General features: G+C 35.3%; 1 protein-coding gene across 3 annotated transcripts in view; it reads right to left on the bottom strand.

The window, feature by feature from the left end:
* Window positions 1-21,984, bottom strand: part of CFAP47 (cilia and flagella associated protein 47) — a 363,351-nt gene that overhangs the window by 104,040 nt on the left and 237,327 nt on the right. For all 3 annotated transcript variants that reach the window (XM_085319423.1, XM_085319426.1, XM_085319424.1), the window contains exon 51: window positions 15,734-15,831. In XM_085319423.1, the coding sequence (XP_085175549.1) occupies window positions 15,734-15,831 (98 nt within the window). The remainder of the gene's footprint in view (window positions 1-15,733; window positions 15,832-21,984) is intronic.

Genomic DNA, 21,984 nt, shown 5'->3' with positions numbered 1-21,984 from the left:
CTTCATCTTAATACCRTATTTTCCCATTCTACTTGGCATATTTTGCCCTACAAGAGAACAGCTTACAGAAAGGCACCAGCTGTTCATCAACAGTTAAGTCTTTATCAGAACTTAAGCTACTTGAAGTCTAGGATTAACCACTGTAAGCAAATTACATTCTTTTTTAAACTTGCCTGGTAAGGGATCCATTCTTACTACTGCTATGGTACAAGAAACAGTAACGAAGAAAAACCAATGCACAGGATATCTAATAACAGGGGATAATAGTGTAAGGAGCTTCAGGTGTAGATTTACATGTTTTTATATGAAAAAATCACACTACATTAATTTTTTATCTGCATCATGCACAAGTGCCCAAGTAAAAAACCGTCTTAAACAGAATACACAAAGATCTTTAGTTCATAAGTTATTACAATAATCCTAAACTCATAGACTCTAACATTCTATGCTGTGACCACTTAATAGGGACCAGACACAGCAGTGAGCAAAGTGGARAAACTATGTGTTACAATAGATGACTGCTAAAAATGGCTTCCTGAAACCGGAGGAAAGGAGGACACTGCAAGCGTATATTCTGTGAGTGTCAAGCTATCTATTATGTCTTCAGCTCCACCAGAAGAAATCATTCATGTCGAGAAACCCAAACCAAAGTGATGTTATAGTAGTTCGTAACACATATAGGATAAGTACCTATCCAGACTTCCACATATTGCAACTTTTGCCCATCTGTTCAAAGTTTCCATTTGGTATGGATGAATAAAAGGAGTTGTAGAAAAGACTTGAAGGGAATTACAAGAGAAATGTTACATTAACATAATTATATAAAAAAGAAAAAAAAAGCTGACAAGGAATGTGGGATAAAGACTCTTTCAAAGTCAAATTAAGATCTCGAATTCCTGTAACTGAGAAAGTGACAATTATGCTCATATCCTACTGAATATTCTTCTGCATTTGAAATCAAGGCCACTTTTGTGTCCATGTAGATTGAAACTCAATAATCATTCATCTTTCTGAGGCCACAGACAGATTTCTCTTTTAGATCCAGCAGTGTTAGAAGAAGAAATTGTAATTTCAGGCATTTGTCACCAACCTCTATACTCAGTTTGGCACTTTCCGTGACCAACTTAGTTAGCCTAAGCCACCATATAATGTAACCTGGCTTATTTTAGCTGAAACAGGTTAGAGAGCACTACCACAAATGCATAGTGGGAGGACAACCTTTTCCATCAGCATATCTGAACTAGAAGAAGATATCTGCCATTGCATTAATGTAACAAAAGACCAAATTCAGCTTCAGATGATTTTACACRACAATCGTTTACATCTACTCTGTCAACAGGATTTTTGGAAAGCATGACTCAGCAACTGATAGACTTCTGTACATCTCCTATCCATCACTGTCACAGGTCACCCTGCTGTGCAGACACATGTAATATATGAGATGTAGAATAGAATGCCAGTGATGGAAACCATAATTTGAATCAGATCAATAGATGCATTTACAATCACTTGTTCTATGGGACTATTTTGAATGACTTCAATAAATCCAGGCTGCATCTCTCAGAAACAAATTATTCTCTCTTTTTTTTTTTTCCCCCAGAATTTTCTACCTACCTCACAGACTAGGTCATATTCATAATGCCAGAAAAAAATATCACCCTCTTCAGCTTACTTCAGGCCAGTATCACTCAACAGAAGCGCTACAAAGCACAGCATTTGTAAACTGGAAATACTATATTTTAGGAACAATACACTCTTAGTAAAAGTCAAAAGAGCTGTTAGCGACCACTGTATTTCCAGAAAGTCAATAATGCCTAAAGACAAGTTATAAACACAGAGGTGTTTGCCCAAAATCAGCCCTCACAATAGTGACAATCACCAGTTGTAATTAGCCTTTCTTTCTGGGAAGTCAAGGAGATGTAAAAGGTTAGGATGCTTTCAGATTGCTAATAGCTTCTAATATACCATGCACATAATCTGGCAGATAATTAACAAAAAACATCTTTTTACAATCTTATTTCTCAGATTGAGATTAAACCTAACAGAGATCTTTGTGAATGGCAATCAGATACATATTTAACAAATCCTTATCACTTTCTTATTGATCAAAGAGTGCACAATTGCCCATGTATTTTAGATATATATAGAACTACAAAGTTCAGTTCCTGAGCTAATTGTATCTACCCATATAATACTACAGCAAGTACATAGCAGCAATTATTTTCTGCTGGCTTCAGCAACTTGCTGCAAGTGCTCTATGAAGTTGCACTCATGCCATAGGTTCTTAATTTCAATAGATTTGAACAGCCTTTGGAAGGCTTGGTGAGCACGGATGATTGCTACACATTTATAATGCAGCAGTGACTGAAACRTAAGAGAATTACTTTTAGAAACTTATTCTATTAGCATTTAAGTTAGTCAGCTTATTAGATGTTGAAACTGGTACATGTAACATGGGCACACTGTCCTGGATTGAAAACTTCACGTGACAAAACTAGGAAGCTCCCCTTCGCATGAAACTACTTATATGACTGAGACTACATCAGTGAGACGCTGARATATCAGCTGTCTCAGGACTGATCAGGAAAAGGAACTGACAAACACTTTCCATATTCCAGTGCCTCCAAGAAAAGTTAATTTGAAGAGCTACTTGGCAAAAATAAGCTTACAACCACTTATCAGAACCTAATGGTGTTGTGGTAGAATAGCAATAATGATTAATTATTAAAATACTCTGACTATCCTTAATGACTCCCRTTACACGTGTGGAAGCTCCTACTCCCATTCAGGCTAGTATGAGATAACTGAAAGTACTTCTTTATTTTTTTAAACTATATTCAACTCTGTTAATACTAAATTTTATTGACAGTTTATGACCATACTAATGAGAGACTTCTGAGAGTGTCTCAGGCACTCCATCTTCCACTAAGGTGCTCAATCAGTGAAAGTAAAATATTAATTGTTTGTCTTAAATCTTGCACCTATAGTAATTCTCTTATTCTAAGCCTAGAAAGAGAATTTAAAATTATTAAGCAAACATGCTTCCATGCAATTTAAAAGACTGATACCATAACCTACCAATGGCATGACACATACAGATAGAGATACATATACATGTATACAYATATATACATGCCCTAGATAATTCTAAGGCAAAACTGAAATTGTCACATTTTCTACTGAGCATAACMTTTTCTCCTGAATTCTCCAAGAACAGAAAGTGACAGTATTAGTCCCTATTGATAGGTAAAATGCCTCAGATAAACAAGTCCTCTCCAAAAGTCCAGAAATTTTTTCCTAAATCCTTTTTTTTTTTTTTTTTGGGGGGGGGTATATCTTTGCAGTTTCCAGAGTCACGAGGTAACTTTATTATAATGCAATCAGATTTTTTTAATGTTCAAAACTTTTCTGAAAGTGGAAATATCTAGAAATCTGAAGGAAAGGTTTCTATAGAAATTAACAATTTAGTTCTATAGTCTTAAAATGTCTGAAAAGATCAGACAATCTTTAAAAAAAAGAGAAAATTTCCTAATTACCAGTTGTTACTCCAAACAAAGCTAAATCCTTACAGGCTTCTCATATTTAATATTTTACTTGCAAAAACAAATGCTACAATATTGTGTTCCATATGCGATATATTAGAAGTTTTCAGTGACTAGATTAGCAATTTGTCCCATACATTCCCTTATTATTATCAGAATAATTTCTCTTAAAAGATAATGTAAGTTTACTCTACCACAATTAATGTTTGTTAATAATACTAAAATATGTATTATTAATAACCAATATCACCTACCAGTACTTCTGAAAGAGCTAAAATCAGCGTAGTCTAAACCAAGCCACACTCTGCATTTTTCTGGGTCTCCCTGTGCAGTCCAACCAGTTCTGCTGTCACACAGAATGCCCTGTTTCCCTCTTTACGGGGCAATATGGGCAGGATATGGGAAAAAGAATGTCCTTCTCAGAGAACCATGGATTTGCACTTAAGAATATAAAAGGCACAGTCCTGTAATTGCAGATCTCTCTGTATTCCTGGGTGCTCAGTTTTGAAWACATGGAAGATCATCTTGCCAGGAAAGGACTAGTAAGACAGTCCCCTGAAATACTTTTTTTGATGTATCCATTTATCTGGACACGAACATTACCTACTCCTATGTCTCCTACAGAGTAAAAGCTCCCCTCCTGACATTTCAAGTTTAAAACTTAGGTAAATTTTAATAAAGTTGTACTTCTGATTTGTTTTTTTCATCCTGCAGTCATCATCTGCTATGTACAGACTGCTGCATTCACTTGTTTAGAGGTTGCCAAAAATGAGGAGGTTTGAAAGTTGGAAAGAGTTGGAATCAGTAATGGAAGCGCCTTGCTTATTCTTGGTTTTGCATTGAAAACATTTTTTTTTAAGTTTGCAGACTACGACAGTGATCTTTTAAAACAATCCTTGTAGAGTGCAGAAGCAGTGTATGAGTGGCAGAAATATAGGCACCGTTACAAAAGGCAGGAGAGGCAGAAGTCTTTCACCTCAGCAAGAAGTGTCCTAGCGGGGGCAGCATGTGTTTGGAGCGACAATACCAACACTTTTGAGTACTTACGTGGCTTCCAGGGAACAGAGAGAGAGAGAGAGAGAGAGAGAGAGAGAAGAAGAGGGACAGGAAGAGTGACAGAGACAGAGACAGATATTTGACAGCAAATAGTATACAAATCTATTCCCAGACCATCTCTGCACATACATACAAACCAAACTCAATCCCTTCCAAGCACATAGTTTTATTAAAACAGAAACTGATCTCTCAGTGTTCAGAACAGACCCTCCAGCTTCGCTCCTGCTGTATGGATCCCTACTYGCAGCACGCTCTCAAGACAGCCAGTTCTGTTTTTCAGATATATGGATGGATTAGAAAGTCTCTTGCCTCAGTGAACCAGCAATATACATTTAGACTTTTCCCCATGAAAAAGACAACTCTTAAAGGGTCAATTTGTCTGAAGCAATAACTGCCAGCCTTTCGCGCACCTTACAACAACGTCTGACTGCACTGACTTGCTGACCTCTACACACCATCCAAATAAATCCACAGGAATATTTTGCAATCAAAATAATTGTTCAGCTTAGAGTCCTTTTTTCTAAATAGTCTATCAGTCTGAATTTATCAGCCTGAATTCAACCTCTGTATTACTGTTCCTCTGTAGGAAATCCACAGTAAACACCAATGTAAAATACAGTATCTGAAATACATTGTTTTTTATTGTAAATTGTTACAATGCTGTCAATGGTTAAAGATACTTGATCATTATCAGTCAGTAAAAAATAAAAAAATATGGGTGCTTTCTCTGTGTTATGACCAGGGACACTGCAAATGTACAAACTCATAATAATTGGAATTAATTTGGAATTATTGAATTAATAATTATGAATAAGGAACATTCACGAGTATATTGTAACTCATTTGAAAGCCTCCCACTTTCTGAGATACCTCCTTTGACCTGTTAAAATTCTTTATAAAGTATCCCTTCTAAATGACAGAGAAATATATAAATGAATAGTTAGTACACACTATAGCTTCTCATGTGAACTGAATGGCATTAATTCATACTCCATATTTGTCTTTGTAAATAACTTTAGTTGGAATCTGTGCAATAAAAATATGTGTTGCAGGGAACCAACTGCACRACTCTTAGGTAACTCATACAGCTAGCTCTAGACAGCTTCTTGTTGAATAGGTGGAAAATCTTCACAGGAACAGAATTATAAAGATAGCTTCTTGCTTTTCACAAGGAGAGCAGTGAGTTCACACTACTCTGAAAAATCACAGAGGGGAAAACCAGTAGCAACTGGTTTTCTATTAATTTTTCTGGCAAGTCACAAGAAGTGTCAGGACAAGCTCTGAGGTTGTGCTTCTGCAAACAAATTCTCAGGTTATCACTTACAAGAGTGTCCAAACACAGTCTGAAAATCTATACCTGAGATAACCACATTTTTAGAGAAAAATCTCATCTCATTGTTCTCTCTGAGGTAAGAAACCCAGAGTATATTCAACTACGTTTTCTCTTGAACAAAAAGCCTAGTACAAGTTCCACTGATCAGAAATATCAGGAAAATCTTTAATAGTCACTAAAGAGGTATATCCATGAAACAGATCAAATATTCAGTTTTCCTGTCAATTACATTGCTTTAATACCCAATTCAGTAAGGTTTGTCATCTTTGTTCCAAATACAATCAGGGAGCAAAATTAAAAGACAAGAACTTTCTCTGTGGATTCGCACCGTTTAACGGTTGAGCAAAAAAACACTTGTTTTGATGTGTAAACTAGAGGGCTAGTAATAGCAGCTATGTATTAAGTGACATAGTCATTTAATTATACAAGGCTATTCTCTTTCTCCATTTAACAGTTATTTTTCATAATAYGGCCACTCATCTAGCTAAGATGAAGCATCTCTCTAATTACTTGGTTTAGGTCTAACCTTGCATTTTTGCTCAACAGTGGTAGTAGATGGCTCAACTGTCATTTTATGATCCACATTAGCTCCCTGCTGTTATATCGTAGAACTGATTAATGTGTGCAGAGGGAAGAGAGTAGGGKGTTAGTAGCTACTATATATTTATCAAAGATTTTCATTCAAATTCTTATAATTCTAATAATTTATCCTCCTTTTGGTAATTACTTATTTTATGGGCTCTGCAAAGATGCTCTGGTTTGATTTATTTGCCAAACTGCTTTTATTTACAGTGATTAATAATTACAGCATTCCCAAATTTCTTTTTCTTCCACAAGACATGTTGCCATGGATCTTTCACAGAATATTATTTTTTATGCTACTGATTGTTATGAAAGTATATGCTAAAATCARTCTTGGGGTATGGTTCATTACTTCAGGTTACTCAGTTTTCAAGAATATGATCCAAGCRTCAGCCACATATAACAATATTCTGATTACAGTTTTCCTTAGAATTTATGAAAAATAAATGTAGTACAGCTACAAAGTCTTGTTCTTTAACTGCCACATTACATAATTACAAAATATATTCCTAATTCTTTTTATTGTTAAGTAATAAATAATGACCTAAAATTAATTTAGTCTGTGGTCTCTAGGAGCCACAAATAGAAAAAAAAAAAAAAAAAGAATGGCAGAAATATAATTTAGAACTATTTTCAAAGTAAAATACACATTAAAATGTACACTTCTGCATCTTGTACCATGTCTACTGCTGCATGTTTGTTTTCTTTGCCTTTGAGATTCAGTAGACTGCCACAGGCTACTCTAGATAAGACAAACTGAAATAAGAATTCATAAATTCTTTTTTGAAGGAGAAAAGGAAGAAATTCTTGGCCAGCTGATGATCACAGTGRGTGCTTCTTCTTTTTTCCCTGAACTAGCTTTTAGCTAACTTATTTTAACTGATTTGACAATCTTCGTCAGGMTGAAATGCTTTCTGAAATTTGTGTTTGTAGAGTGGGAGACCACAACTGAAAAGTCTCCAGCATCAATCTTCCTGATGTCTTGCAGAACAAAACAGAACTTTGAGGGACTTTTCAAAACAACAGAATAGGTAATGAGGCACAAGGGACATCACAAATCTGAAATTTCCCTACTAGAATTATTTCGAGCATGGCACTACGCAATTGGTTATGCAAGTAGCACAATCAATACAGCTTTTAATGACTGCAGGGAAATTTAGAAACTTATGTTCTGTATGGATCAGCAGTGCCAATTCCCAGCACAAGTTCTCAGGCCAGATTGACAGGTTCAGGACACTGACAAGCCACACGTATCTAGAATTTAGACTGACTGCTTTCACTATGGCATTTGACAAAATAATAGAGTTTGAAGCTGAGTAGTGACTGATGAAGTTGTAAGGTAAGGTGGAGGCAGCATTAGGATAGACGAGGTTAATCCACTTTCAGAGATACTTGATAATACCTCCTCTGAAAAATGGCTTTAATTATCTAAGTACTCATAAGAGTTCCCCTGTTTACCAAGCTTTAACAATCAAGGGCAGGAATCCTTCAGAGCTAGAACATCTCCTTACAACCTTTCCAGGCTTCTATTATACCAGCTGATCCAATTTCTATTAATATACATGGGGGTTGGAAAATAAACCTAGAGCTGGCTAATCTCCCTCCATTTCAGTGAAGTCGTCTTCGTTTCTGGAGTGGTAATGAGTGGATTTCAGAGTGTTCAGGGCCTGGATTAGAAAGGGTATCTAAGTAATGAAGCTAAATGGCTCGCAACATGAATCATCGCTACTCTTTATAATCTGGCTGATGTTAGCATTGAATGAATATATTGTCTTGTTTCTCTCAGAGCTGCAGTATATTGTTGTAGCCAAGACATTAGTTATTCATGCAAATTAAAAAATTACCGCTATTGTCAAAAGACACAAACTACACACAGCTGACAGTAAAACAGGATTTATCACAATCACTAGGTATAGAAGTAGGAAGATGAGATATTTGTGTTTGATAAAAGGCTGTACAATGTATTTAAGTGGTTATCATATAATTCTTAAAGATCAGTTGCTGGATGAAATACAACAGGATTCTTGGTGAATCCTCATCTATATAATCAGATAGTTACAATCATATAGTTGCAATATAGTTACTTTTGACTAGAGAAACTAGTTTCTCTCAATATTTTGGGCTATTTTGTGGACACTCTCAAGTCTATAATATATGAAAAATGAATCACTCAATGAAAATGCAAGATGCATTTAAACTACATAGTAATTCATTGAAAACTTCTAGCTTCTTGAAGATTTTGTATCTAAGCTCATGCCTCTTTGCAGTTCTGTACATGTAACTATTACTGCTATTATGTACAGTGTATAATAATCTATGTCTCAGGGAAGTAAGTCAAATTAATTAGCATTTTTATAGGAATTCAGAGCTGAATTCCTAGTTATTTAGAAGACAGTCAAAGTGATTAGGACATGGAAGATCTAGAGCATACATAAAGGGAAAGTAAACTACCTGTATTCTACAAATCCAAGGAATGAAACAGTTCTAGCTAAACTAGATCCTCCTATGYAGTGTAGGATCCCACTCACTGCTTAATCTCACCGTTCTCTTTTTAATAATAAGAATACAKATAGGAATAAGATAGGGCTCTATCTGTAAAGCCTATGACACCGCAGTTTATTTCTCCCTTCCATCCTTTGCACTAGGCAATACACTTCAGCTGTTGACCTCTAGAATCCTCATTCTCATGCCAGGAAATGTTCATATTAATTCTTACACTTTCCTGCATTTTAAGCAGATAAACTCTATTTTCAGTTCTGTGAATGTTTGCCAGGCACTCACTGGGCAGGAGAAAAGTAAGAACCTTGTGCCAGAGGTTCTTTTCTTCATCGGAGGAGATGCTATTCTCTTACTCGACAAATTAAATTCTTCTTCTTCTGCTCCAAAAAGAGAAAGATCTCTTATTTAAATATTTTACCGTCATATAGCTTTAAAATTCGACATTTGCTGCAATACTTCCTAACAGCAATTTCAGGTTAGGAATAATACAGCTTGCTTGTTTCGTGGGAGTGGAATAGACAATGTGGTCTTCCTAATGCCACTTCTACAAATTCATTTCTTATGGTTGGTACGTTCAGACACTGGCATCAAGGAAGTATATCTTGGTTTTTGATATAAGGGACTGTTGTGCTATGAATCACTTTAAAAGGTCAATGGGATTTAGCAACTCTTGTTACTTATCATCTAACATTTTTAAATGTCATCGATAGAAAACTAATCCTTTAATGTCTCACGGGACTTTTTAAAGAAGTAAATTTCTAATGTTAAGAAATCTGTCAATTATCTCATCATCGTTTTTACTTATGACAACTGATAAGAAACAGAAAAGGCCAACTTGTGGAACTAAATGTTGAAAGCTTGATTTTGATAGCCACACTTCAAAGCTCATCAAGAAAAGCAGTTAGAGAAGAAGCAGCGTTAAAATCCAATTGCTTTTCTACTTTTCCACACTTGGTTGATCAATTTCTCTTTCTTTTCAGTTTTGGAGAAATACTACAGTAGTGAGATATGAAGCTCCAAGTGGTAAATGTAAATAAGGGTGGCTACCTCACCATACTCTTCATTATGGAAGAGAGAGAAGGGGTATTATAGAACTCTATAAAATCATGAAAAGCATGAAGAGAGTGGTAGGGATTGATTGTAAACACATGAAACTCAAAGCCAAAGGCAATTATGGATGCTAAAAGTATACATCAGCCTGGTATACCAGGCAGCTAAGAAAAAAAATTGAATTGAAAACTTTTAAAGGCAGTGAAAGTGCCCTATTAAGCATACACAGTCTTGCTTTCTCCCTTGTCATCCATTTCTGACCATCACTGGATATAGATCACTGAGTTAAACAGACATTGTTCTGAGTGGCTCTTATGGAATTCTTTATAGGCTCTGCCCAGAATTTTCAGAGTCCAGTGGACTTTTGTACCCAAATTACATTGAAATTTAATCTGTTTGTTTGATGCCAATCTCCTCTAACCCACTTTAAAAAAGCTGTATGCAAAAAATTTAAAGGGAAAATAACTGAGGTCTTACCCTTTTCCAGCCTAGAAGACAAAAACTGAGACTGTGATCATTCAGTGTTATTCAGAAATTATATGAAGGTCTGAACTTAGAAGACTATTTGTTACCTACTGTCTAGACTACGAAGATGTGTCCACCTCCCTGTGGCAAGCACTCTGCTTCATAATATTCCTATTCATTTTAGACTGATTTGAAATGTAATCTGAAATCATATACTGAACTGTCTAGGTGGGGAAAAAAAGCAGGGGGAGGAGATAAAAATGAGAAATAAACCTGTCTTGAAGATGATCAATTAAAAACTGACAAAACAGATTTTTCATTTTTTTTCCTTGTTTAGAAATGCAAGTATGTGAAGTTACTGTAAAGAGATTTAAAATCGATATTTGACTCTACTATTTGCAAAACAGTGGCATCGTGCATCTTTCAAACATAGGAAACACCCTGAGTGCTAATGATTTGGCAAAAATGCTGAAAAGTGACAGTGGTTCACTGTCCCCAAAAGTGTGCCAGTATTAAACAGTATATTAGCACGAGGAAGGAACAAATTTTGTTTTCCCATTTTCTTGGTAATAAAAATAAACAAACATACATAAGAAGAAAAAGATAAATGCACTTCTATTACTCAAACACTGTATTGACCTTTAAAGGATTGCATTGTACCATGCAAGCTGCAGAGTGCACTCTAGTGGCCATATGCATAACAAAAAAATTAACCGTGTTTTCAATTTAGAGACAGACATGTTTGTAGAGAGAGGAATTATTAGGTTCATACAATAAAAAAAGTTTTAGAAAACTATATATATATATATATATATATATGTATATATGGCTCTTATGGACTATATATATATTTGAAATACATATATATTTCAAAGTTTAAAAGCCACTTTCTTCAATTTATGGGTCAAATTTTGAGTTACTGAAATATTTAATTGATCCATCCCACACAAACCCGTGCTATTTACTGTGTATGGTGAAAAGCAAGGACAACAAAATACGATTTGCGTCTAAACAAAAGCTATCATTTTAATAGAACTACGTCTGGGACAAGGTAAAAGCCAGATTTACCTTTCATATGTGGGTGAATCAGTCAGAAAGGTAATTTATCGTATTTTATAGTGTTACTGCTGCCAGCAAACATGCACAACACATATTAAAAGATTAATTATAAGGAATCATTATTTTTTATTATTTGGAATTATCCTGCTATTGCAAAATACATTTTGTAGACATGAAAGACATTTTATTTGTTCCAAATATTTAGCCTTAGCACAGTTTATTGCCTTTTAATATTTTAATGGATTTTAACTGTATGAGAAAAGCCAATTTTCCTTTTTTTTTTTTTTTTTTTTGGGGGGAGGGGCGGCTTTCACTGGAGGGAGGAAGATAAAAGTAGGTAGTGGCAAATTTCTGCATACTATAAATGACATTTTCCTCCAGCTGCAGAATCTCCTTCAAGCATTCTATTGAAACAAGGATTTTTTTATTGATATATACTGATTAAACTCATTGAAAAGAGATTATGGTTTAAAATAATGACTTGCAATATTACACACTAACTTAATGTATTTCTTTCCACTAAATAACCCAAGCAAAATCTAGTTTATTGGCCAGTCACAAGTCTAAATGTTTTCAGTAGTGACAAGCCAAAAGAGTTTTAGAAAAAAACTAGAGCAGCATGTTTCTGATCCATGTAACTTTTCAGCTTTCACCCTGAATTTTAGGTTGAGAGAAAAAACAAATCCAAGTGATATGCAACTAACGACATTTCTATGCACAGTATTGTCTCACCAATGTAAAAGTGTAAATTAAATTATTTTCATTAAAAACCCTGGTCAAACCAAATTATCTCTAAATTTTTCAGATACATTTTTGATCTGCAGATACATTTTGAGACTAAAACATAAATTTTGCACCTCAAGGATGGTAAGATGTAACATTAACAGTATAAACCAAAGGTAATTGTCACTGGAAAATCCTGTGCCCTTCTGATTCTCGACCAAAAATCTAGTCAGTATCTAGGCAGAATTATTACCTATTATAAGAAAGATACCCGAAAAAACATGTCACTTAGAAAATCCTGAGCAAACTAGAAGGGATATGTGACACAAYGCCTGTTGAAATGGTAGTTCAGGTTCTGGGGGGCAGTACATAGACAAGTTTGAAATTACATTTTTGCTATTTTTACCCAGCGAAAGCAGAAGACAGTATCTTTATCCTGTCTCTAAGACCTAAGTGACTGTCTACTGAGTGCTAGTGAGGCTGCCACGCAGGCCTACCTGTTTCCTCAAAATTCCCTGCGGTGTTCAATAGAGAATTTCTTTTGCAACGTCAGCTGATGACTGGCTGCATYGAGACATCCATATTAGTCAGAATATCAACAGAGTAACTGAACATTGCAAGTTCATTCTCAATACTCATTTAAGAAGTACAAAAGCCTGAATCAGACCGAAGCGTTTCCAAACTTTGAAGAGGAAATGGGAACCTGTAAGCAAAGATTATATYCACCTAAATCTTGCTAATGTCCCAGGCACCTGCAGTGCTCAGGTGACATACGTCCAAGTGATCCCACACCGCACATTCTTGCAAGCTGTCAGCCAGCCTAACCGCACCTGGTTCTCCTCCTCCTCTGAAACGTGGCAGTCACTGGGGGCACCCCATTAAGAGGCACAAGGCCTTACCCCACACCTCCATCAGTTTAGAACTCTGGGGCWTCAAACTTACCTCTGCTGAAGCCAATTTTGGATGCTTCAGAGATGCACACTGCATCTCATCACTTGTCTTAAGAGGAGAAAAACACTTCTGGCATGCTGAGTTTGCCTTGCATTTGACTGTTAGATGCAAATATATCCACAAATGCAGAATTTCAAGCGTTACTGGCATCTGAAGGGAAATGTTGCTAATCCTGTTCCTTCTACAGGCCAGGAAGGAAGACAACAGATTCCAAGGTCAAAAAGAGATCAAATATATTCATTAAATCTGACTCAATGATGTAGCAGATGTACTAGGTGTTTATGTCTTTTAAAAATTTATCAGCCTTTGAAGCTTTACAAGGCTGTTTAAAGTTTGCTGTTTTCACCAGAAAGATCTTCCAATGTTTTACTGCATTGCCAGGACACTCCATGCAAGATTCAATACTTGCCTGATTTAAATTTTTGGCCATTAGTTCTTGATGCATGTTGGTGAGCAAAATTCAGAGAATACCAATATATTTTCAATATATTTTAGTGTATGACCAAGTTGCTTTTCAACTTTTTCTTTGGCAAACTGAGTTCATAGAGATCCTCAGTATTCATACGACCAGCCTGCTTTTTCAGCTCCTCCATGCTTTGTTATGGATTTCCTTTGATTTTTCTTAGTATTTAAAGACAATTAATATCCTAGGAAAACTAGATCTGTGGATGACATTCTGATAGCAGTACCAAAAATAATTTTCTTTCTGCTTACATTTGACCATTCTAWAGCATCCAAGGACTGTATTAGCCCTTTTTGTCAGCATCACACTGACAGCCTGGAGTGAGACATTAACTAGGATAATCCCCATCACTTATATTGAAAACAAAAAACTCTCCCACATGAACTACCTGGCATATAACCAATTGATTCAGTTCACTCTGGAACAGTAACCAGGTCTATTCTCTATTAATCAACAATCTTGGTGTCTCTGCAACATTCATCAATCTCTGCAACATTTTCCAAAAACATCTGAAGAGAGGTAGTACCTCCTCTGTACCTCCTTCATCTTCCTCAGAAGAGAATTCTCCCTATTTAAGCCAGGAATTTCAGTGTCCCACACATTGTAAAATACAGTGGATGTTACTGTAAGCATTTTTCTGCAAGTTTCTATACTGAATCTTATAGAGTTAAAATGCACTTAGATGATTTATTATGCAGTAGGAGTCAGTAATATACTTTAAATCTAGCTTTTCCTTTTACTCCACCCTATTTCCTTCAAAGCAGAAAATGATCCAAGMTGAGGCATTATCCAGTAGGACAAAAAATTACATTATTCTTTCTAAAATCTCAAGTTACAAACTCTTTTATTCTAGCTTTTGTGTTGCTTACTAGCATTGGATACCATCCTACTCCTTCCTTCTATCACTGTGCTCATCCTTTCTCAAGATTTTGAAAACATYATTATCTAAGCAGTATTGAAGCTCATACCCAGGATGCAGCACTTGAAGAAAGAACAACAAACTCGGAATTGATACATGAGGACTGATATTTTAAATATTTACAAATAGTTTACTGATTTGGATTTTTTTTCCCCACATAAACATGCATCAATCAGGAGACACTTTACCCTTCCCACTATTTGTTACTGGAAGTGGTAGTTCCCCTATATTTTTATCAGAYACTTCTCTACGAAAATTTTCCTGCAGCAAAATATTGTACCCAGTCATTGCTACTCATAGAACCTGCTGCCAGTTTCCACTACAGCAATTAGTATTTCTTAGTTGTTTACAATTCATGTAGAAAACAGGTCTTCTAGTTGATAAAACAAATATCCATTTAAAGATGTTAATAAAAACGTTAGCTCTGAAAATAAAAATGTTTAAAAATATATTTTAATGACAAATACAAATATTTAGAGCTAAAACCAATATCAATTAAGCAAAAATACTAAATGGAGTTATGCTATAAGTTTAAGTGCTTTAAAACATACAGCATTTTTAATACAATGTAATAATTTTTCTAAAATGACTAACAATTACATTTTTGAGATTCAAAGTATGCATTTATTTACTAAAACATATATAATTAATTACATTCCAATGATTAATGAAAATCTAAATGACAATAATAATTTGACATACATAAAGAAGGAGAGTACCAAAACAGATTTATTGTTCTGTATAGCACAAAAGCTCCTTGAAGTTTTTACAGGATTTAACCTTAACTGAGCTCCAAAATCAGAAGCAAATTYCAGCAGAATAAAAGATAATGAAAAGCAGACAATAAAAATGTAATTATTCAAATAGCATAAAGAAACCAGTTTTCTTTAAACATTCATTTTAGTTCATATCACTGAGTTTAAACGAGGTCTTAGCAAGTATTGAGGTTTATGACGCAAAAAGTGATTGTGTGTAGTCATGTAATAAAAATTATTAATCCTGTGTGATAGTAGCCAGACAAACAATAAAAATTACATTTCTTTTTCTTATTAATGCACTAGAACAAAATTAAACTTTTAGAGTRATCTTACCAGAGCTCTGCATTTCACATCTATTTTTCTTTCAGGTGGTGCGGGAATGCTGTTAATCTTTAARGAAAACCACACTTTGCAACCTGAACATCTTCCTCCTACATTAAAGAGAAGAAAATGCTTTATAAATCTTCTCATGAGGCAATCAATCCTAGCTGCATTCAAATCAATGATAAATTTTGACTTCYACCAGAATGGCCACTCACTGTTCATACTGAGACAAAGTAAATTGGGAACTACTTTAATTACTTTCGACAGACTGCATTATCTAATCCTTTCCTGTTGACTTCAGATTAGCAACAAAATCAAAATATAAACAAATGGAATGGAAATAGGCATTTTGGCAAATTTAGTTTCCTAGAATATAACATTATTACAGAATTTTAAATTTTACTGATTCATAGCTGCTTTCCCTCACGAAAGAGAATACTAAAAACATTCAAAATTAAAATTATTATTAGAAGTTTATCTACCATTGATACAAAACTACAAATMAATAATTAAACAGACTAGGATTTTCAGTAACATAGAATCCAGCTCATACATACGTTTGAACATATATTGATTTATACTGCAATGAAATTTTGCATCAGGTTCTCAGATGGGATGCCCTGACTTCCAAATATGGTGATAACAAACAAATTTGTATTAAAGAAATTGAGATTGCTACAAGAAGCCACACAGAGGCATCAAAACAGTGCAGCATCTACATTATCTTATTAGATCAGATTCATTATATATCTTATCCAAAGTTCTTTTATTATCAAGGACTTGTAAAACCTTTGCCAGAAAAGACACAATAAACTCTAGACTCCCACTTCTGGTTACAGGATAACTTGATCTGGAGGATTTGATTCTCTTCAGTATTTCATACTATCTAATCCAGGAGATCCTTCATAAAGTTGACAACGATAGCACTTTCTCTCTTTCTCTTTCCTTCTCTCTTTCTCTTACACACTCACTCACTCAAACACACACACACACACACAAATTCTGTTGATGGTAAAGAATAAGAAACTGTCAAGTGACTGGAATTTGCGTGAATGCTACAGTGACGGTCAGCAGCAGGAAAGCAGGTACTACCGCTAACCATGGGAAGCACGGCCAACTAGAATCTTCAGCTGGAGGCAGACCAGTCTCCACATCCGACTGACAGTAATTTATAATTTTAGATAATATCAAGCAAAATTAAATCCAAATTTGTTCCTCTAATATACTGTTTGGTATATCACAGAACTTATATTTTATCCAGTTAAAGAGAATTGTTGTTACACAGACTCAGCCAAGCAATGAGTGTTTTCCTAAAGCATATCTTCCAGAGAGACTTCAAGTTTTGATTTGGAGATATCTACCATTAGTTTATTCTAGTGTCTAATTACCAGCATTAGAAGATACTTATATACGAGCCTAATTTCTGATTGCCATTTGATTTGCTTAAGTTCYCAGTAGAAAGTTCTTGCTATGTCTTTCTCTGATAGATTTAAGAGGTCTTAAGAATCTAGCGTTTTTCTCTATTTAGAGAACACTCATGAATGCTAATCAAATTAACTCTTCAGTCTTCTTCAGAGAAGCTAAAGAGATTAAGCCCAAAGTCCCTCATCATAACGCCTGTTCTCCACAACACAAATATTTTCTGTGGTTATTTTCTGCAGCCTCTCTGAATATAAAGGCTGTTCAGCACCTTTTAAAAATGCATGCACCAGAACTGCTTGCTTGCAGTACTCAAGTTTGCCAGCATATTGTACAAGATGAAAATAAGCTCCATACTCCTACTCACATGCCCCTGAATTATACACTGGAGAGCTACATTAGCAGTTCTGTTCTACTATGGCATTAGCCTTGGGAGCTCTTGCTGTTTTTCTCTTCTGCTATGTCCCCAGCTATTCTCAGAGCAACTGCTTTCCTTGTTGCAGTTTGTCATTATGCATATATGACTAGCTCTAAATCCTGTTTCCAATTAATTTGTGCCTGATTGGCTTTAATTATACTATGGGTCTTTAAATCTTCATTGAATAAGTTCTGTATTAACTTGCCCTTTTTGGGTTTAGAATATTTGATATCCGTACAATTTACTATTTTTGAATACTGTTCCTGGAACATTTTCAGTATTTCAAGATCTATAAAAATTAACATCAGTGAGCCAAAGCCATCTTCAAATCTCCCTTTAAGGACTCTGGCAATAAAATAGTATGCAGGAGAGGGATGATTTATTATGCAAGAAGAGAGGATTTTCTTATACCAAAACAGAACCAGTCATCTGGAACCTAAAATTAAAGTTTTCAGATAAAGACCAAAAGATGATCATAAAGGCCCTGCAGTCTGGGGCACCACATCCTTTAAGGATGCAGTCAAACTGTAGGAGACAATACAACAGAAGTCTAAAAAACGCAGGCAGAAAACAGCAAGGGAAAATGTCTGCAGTAAAGTTCTCTTTACATAGGATATATAAAAGCAGGTATCCAAACTAAAGACACATCTTATATGTGCTTCTATACAAGCATAAGTCTAAAAAATATGGTGTGTGAACTAGAATATGGGTATCTGAATTATTGTATTAAGAGCTCATGATCAAAAATTAATAATAGGGGACTTCAGTTTCTTCTTGTAGGCCTGAGTAAACATTATGAGAGGTCAAAATAGGGCAAACAAWTCTTGATTTAGATTTGAATAATATTCCAAAACTGGTTTAAAATATCTATAGAAGAGTAGCTTTATATTGAGAACAATGATGTAATTTTTTAACAACATTTCCATCCAAAAAGAAAAAATAAGAATGTTAAAAAAATTAAAAAGAGGTAGCCAAAAATATAAAATGCTAGTAGGTTACACGAAGATAATTTAAAGTACATCATATTAGAAGCTGAACCTTAAATTTACACAGTATTGAATAAAAAATTCAAGAATGAAAATAGTATGTGTGATTAAACAGCTGGGCAAAGGAGTTTATTAAAAGTAAAGTATCACCTTCAAGAATTAATGTTTGGCACACATAGGGAAAAAAGAAAAGCCCATAAACTAAGTTAAACAGAAAATTAACAAGCCTGAMTCTCTCTTCACGAAAACCTCAAAAACACCCAAACAAAAATCCCTGATGGACAACTTGCGAAAGGCTTAAAAACTGGAAATAACATCTTTCCAAAAACACCCGAAGCTGGCAGCTAGCCAGACTCAGGAGGGCTGAGAGATGATCAGGATGGAAAGGGAGTGCTGAAGGAAGATAAGGCGATAGGAGAAAAGCTAAATTAATTCTTTGCAGTAGGGTTCACAACAGTGGAGTTAGGGGCCTCCCACACCCAGCCTTGAGCTTGTCTTGAGGGGAACAGTCTGAGGGATGCTCCAACCTGAGGTGTCAGTGGGAAAGGCTTTACAACCGACTCATCAAAAGAACAAATCACCCAGGCAAGAGTCTTTGCCCAAGAATTCTAAAAAAAACTCAGATATGAAATCATTGCGGTGCAAATGGGTGTGTAACCTGTTGCTGACATCAACTTCAATTCCAAGAAGTAAAAAGGTAGAGAATGTGTGGCTAATTTTTAGACAAGCTTATGGTATGAGCTGAGAAACAACAGTGGCAAATTTCATTTCTAGATTCCACAGAAAATTCTTAAAAATCATAATAAGGAAGAGAAGTCACAACACAGAGACCTATTTGAATTCTTTGATGAGATCAAAAACCATGTGAACATGCGAGATCGAGTCCATGTAGTATACTAGCTTCCAAAAAGTATTTTTGTAAGATCCCTTATAAAAGGTTTCTAAGGAAATTAAGCTGCATAAGAAAAAAAGTAAATATGGGAATGAAAAAAAAAGTAACAGGAAGAAACAGCTAATTCTCACAGTAAAGATAGGTAAAGAATGAGGTGAATATGCTTCCTTGCAGTACAAAAATTCTTTAACTACATTTGTTCCCAAGGACAGATTTTTTTTCATAGCCTCGTCAGTGTCTAATAAAGAACTGGAAGCACGTTTATCTCCATTTTGCTATGAGTAATTTTGCTAAGGCACAGCCACAAATTTTGTGGCATTTTATTGTTATTTGCTGTTACAATGYTATGTGTTCCAGCAATTAATACATCTATAGTGCTCCAAGATCTTTTGCCATATAGGCTTAAACCCTGTTTTATTGTCTCTGATCACAGATTTTTCCTTTGTATCCTTAACCTGCCTGAATCAATAGTCTACACTTCACAGTTATTGTAATGTAGAAGCTAATCTACTTGCCTTCTTTCTTCTCGCTTTGATACATAAATTATAAATATAGGCAAYTATATGGTTCTGTTCATGTATACTGCTTAAAAATAGACTAATTGCTAACTTCGTCACAGAAGGTAAAGTTTTTGTTGCTTCCCTTCTTAGTTTTGACTTCATGGATTTTGTGTTATTAATTTTTTTTTTAAAGGAACTCTTCATTTCCATTTTTAGTTTTTTCATTTGAATGTTCAGCTCCACTTAATTTCTCTTTAAACTTTCCTCCTTTTCAGGAAATCATTTATCTTTTCTGGGGCCATAAGTAAACATATGGCCCAGGGATTACCTTTGTGGAAACAGATCTCTTATTTGGAGTCAGTATCTTGTATGTATCTGAAAATCCTAATAAATATTTTCAGATACTTTAGCTCATACTATTATTTGTGTTACACCTTCAGCAGGTAACTGAAATTGCAAATATTTTTATTTACACACTTCCCTTAATACGTGGAACGAATAATTTCTCTTGCTTACAGATTTGGTATTCTGCTAAAACACCTCCACTCCTTCTGAAATCATGCATTTTTTTATTTAGTAGGTTAAACTACATGCATTCAAAACCTCCCTCCTGTGTCTTAATTCATAACTCAAACCCCGGTAACAAGGATTGTTCTCAGAGTGCCACTGCTTACTCCAAGCCAAATCATTCAGTTGTGCCGTTCAACTATTCTGTTTCCAAGTTCTATGAGAATATTTAATTCTTCTTCCCTCTGCAGGTGTCTTGTAATGGCGATTAAGCAACTAGCAATTTTGTTCTCTCTGTTATCTGTCCCATTAATTCAATTTGCCTATGACAAGCACGTACAAGTTTGCATTGCGTATGATTTACAATGGCCTTCTGGTAGAACTATCTGCTTTCCAAATCAGAGGATTAGTCCCAGGCTCTGTTGCCTTTCCCATTTTCTTTCTCTCCCTGCCACATGAGTTGCTCTTGTTCTTGCGGTGTGGCCTAATATTTCACAACATCAGAACTTTCACAATTGTACTAGATTTTACAGAGAAAAATTCACATATAGCATCTTCTGCCTTCTCCTTTATGTTGGTGTTTTGTTTTAAATCAGTAAAGCAATCAGTAGTAGCACCCACAACCCATCTTCCTGTTCCAATCAAACTTGCAAAATGCATATTTAATTACAGTCCTGTGAATGTATCATACAGGTGCAATGCTTGAGCTGTGGAGGAGTGAAAGAAAGAATTTCCCCCCTGAAGAAGATGTCATACTAATCAATATATTTATGGCCATGAAGAACCCRAGAATTCTCTGCTTAAGAAGGATCTTTCTTTCTGCAGTTCAACCCTTTAATACTATTCCTACTAACATTGTTTGGTATTTTGCTTCAAAATTGTATGGACACTGACATCATCCTGTCACCTTCTACTCAGAAAACCAGAGCTGAATGGTTGCTGCCTCCCACTTGCACGGTTAAAAACCCCAATCCCCCGGCTGCACTCCCAGGAAGCCTTAAACCTAATACCAGGAAGCACCTTTGCAAGTGAATCGCACCTCAGGTCTCTATGCACGTTGCTGAATGGGCTAACCTAAAGCCAATTTATTTCAAGTGTCTTCATTCTGAAGTTATTACAGCCTGATTTTACTGTGAATTTCCTTCTCTTGTCAAGCACTTTTGCAAGGGAAAACCTAACTCTTAACCTCATGAATACTCAGAAACCACTTCAAATGTTGTCAAAGCATTAGTCCCCTGAAAAAATTAACATAAGTAGATTAAATTCAGAACAATTGTTCTCAACATTTCCTTAAGCTGAAGCTGAGTGCTTCTGTTTCAGACCTGAAGAACCTTCATGTCTAAAAATAAGTCTGCTGTTTGAACTTCATTTGCCAATGTTACAGAGCAGAGGGTTGGGGTTTGGGTGGATAGGTAGGGGTCTTGTTTTTTTAAAAAAAAAAAGTACTTTTAATTCACTACATAGTAGACAGTGGAAAATAAGGCTGCAACTTCACAGGCAATAGAGCTAATCTTAAGACTYGTGCTGAAAGGGAGCAG

This window comes from Rhea americana, unplaced genomic scaffold (genome assembly GCF_003343005.1).
Source record: "Rhea americana isolate MKP2758 unplaced genomic scaffold, rheAme1 scaffold_59, whole genome shotgun sequence".
NCBI classification, from domain to species: Eukaryota; Metazoa; Chordata; class Aves; order Rheiformes; family Rheidae; genus Rhea; species Rhea americana.
Note: the sequence above shows the minus strand (reverse complement) of the source record. Positions and strands in the feature narration are given on the sequence as shown.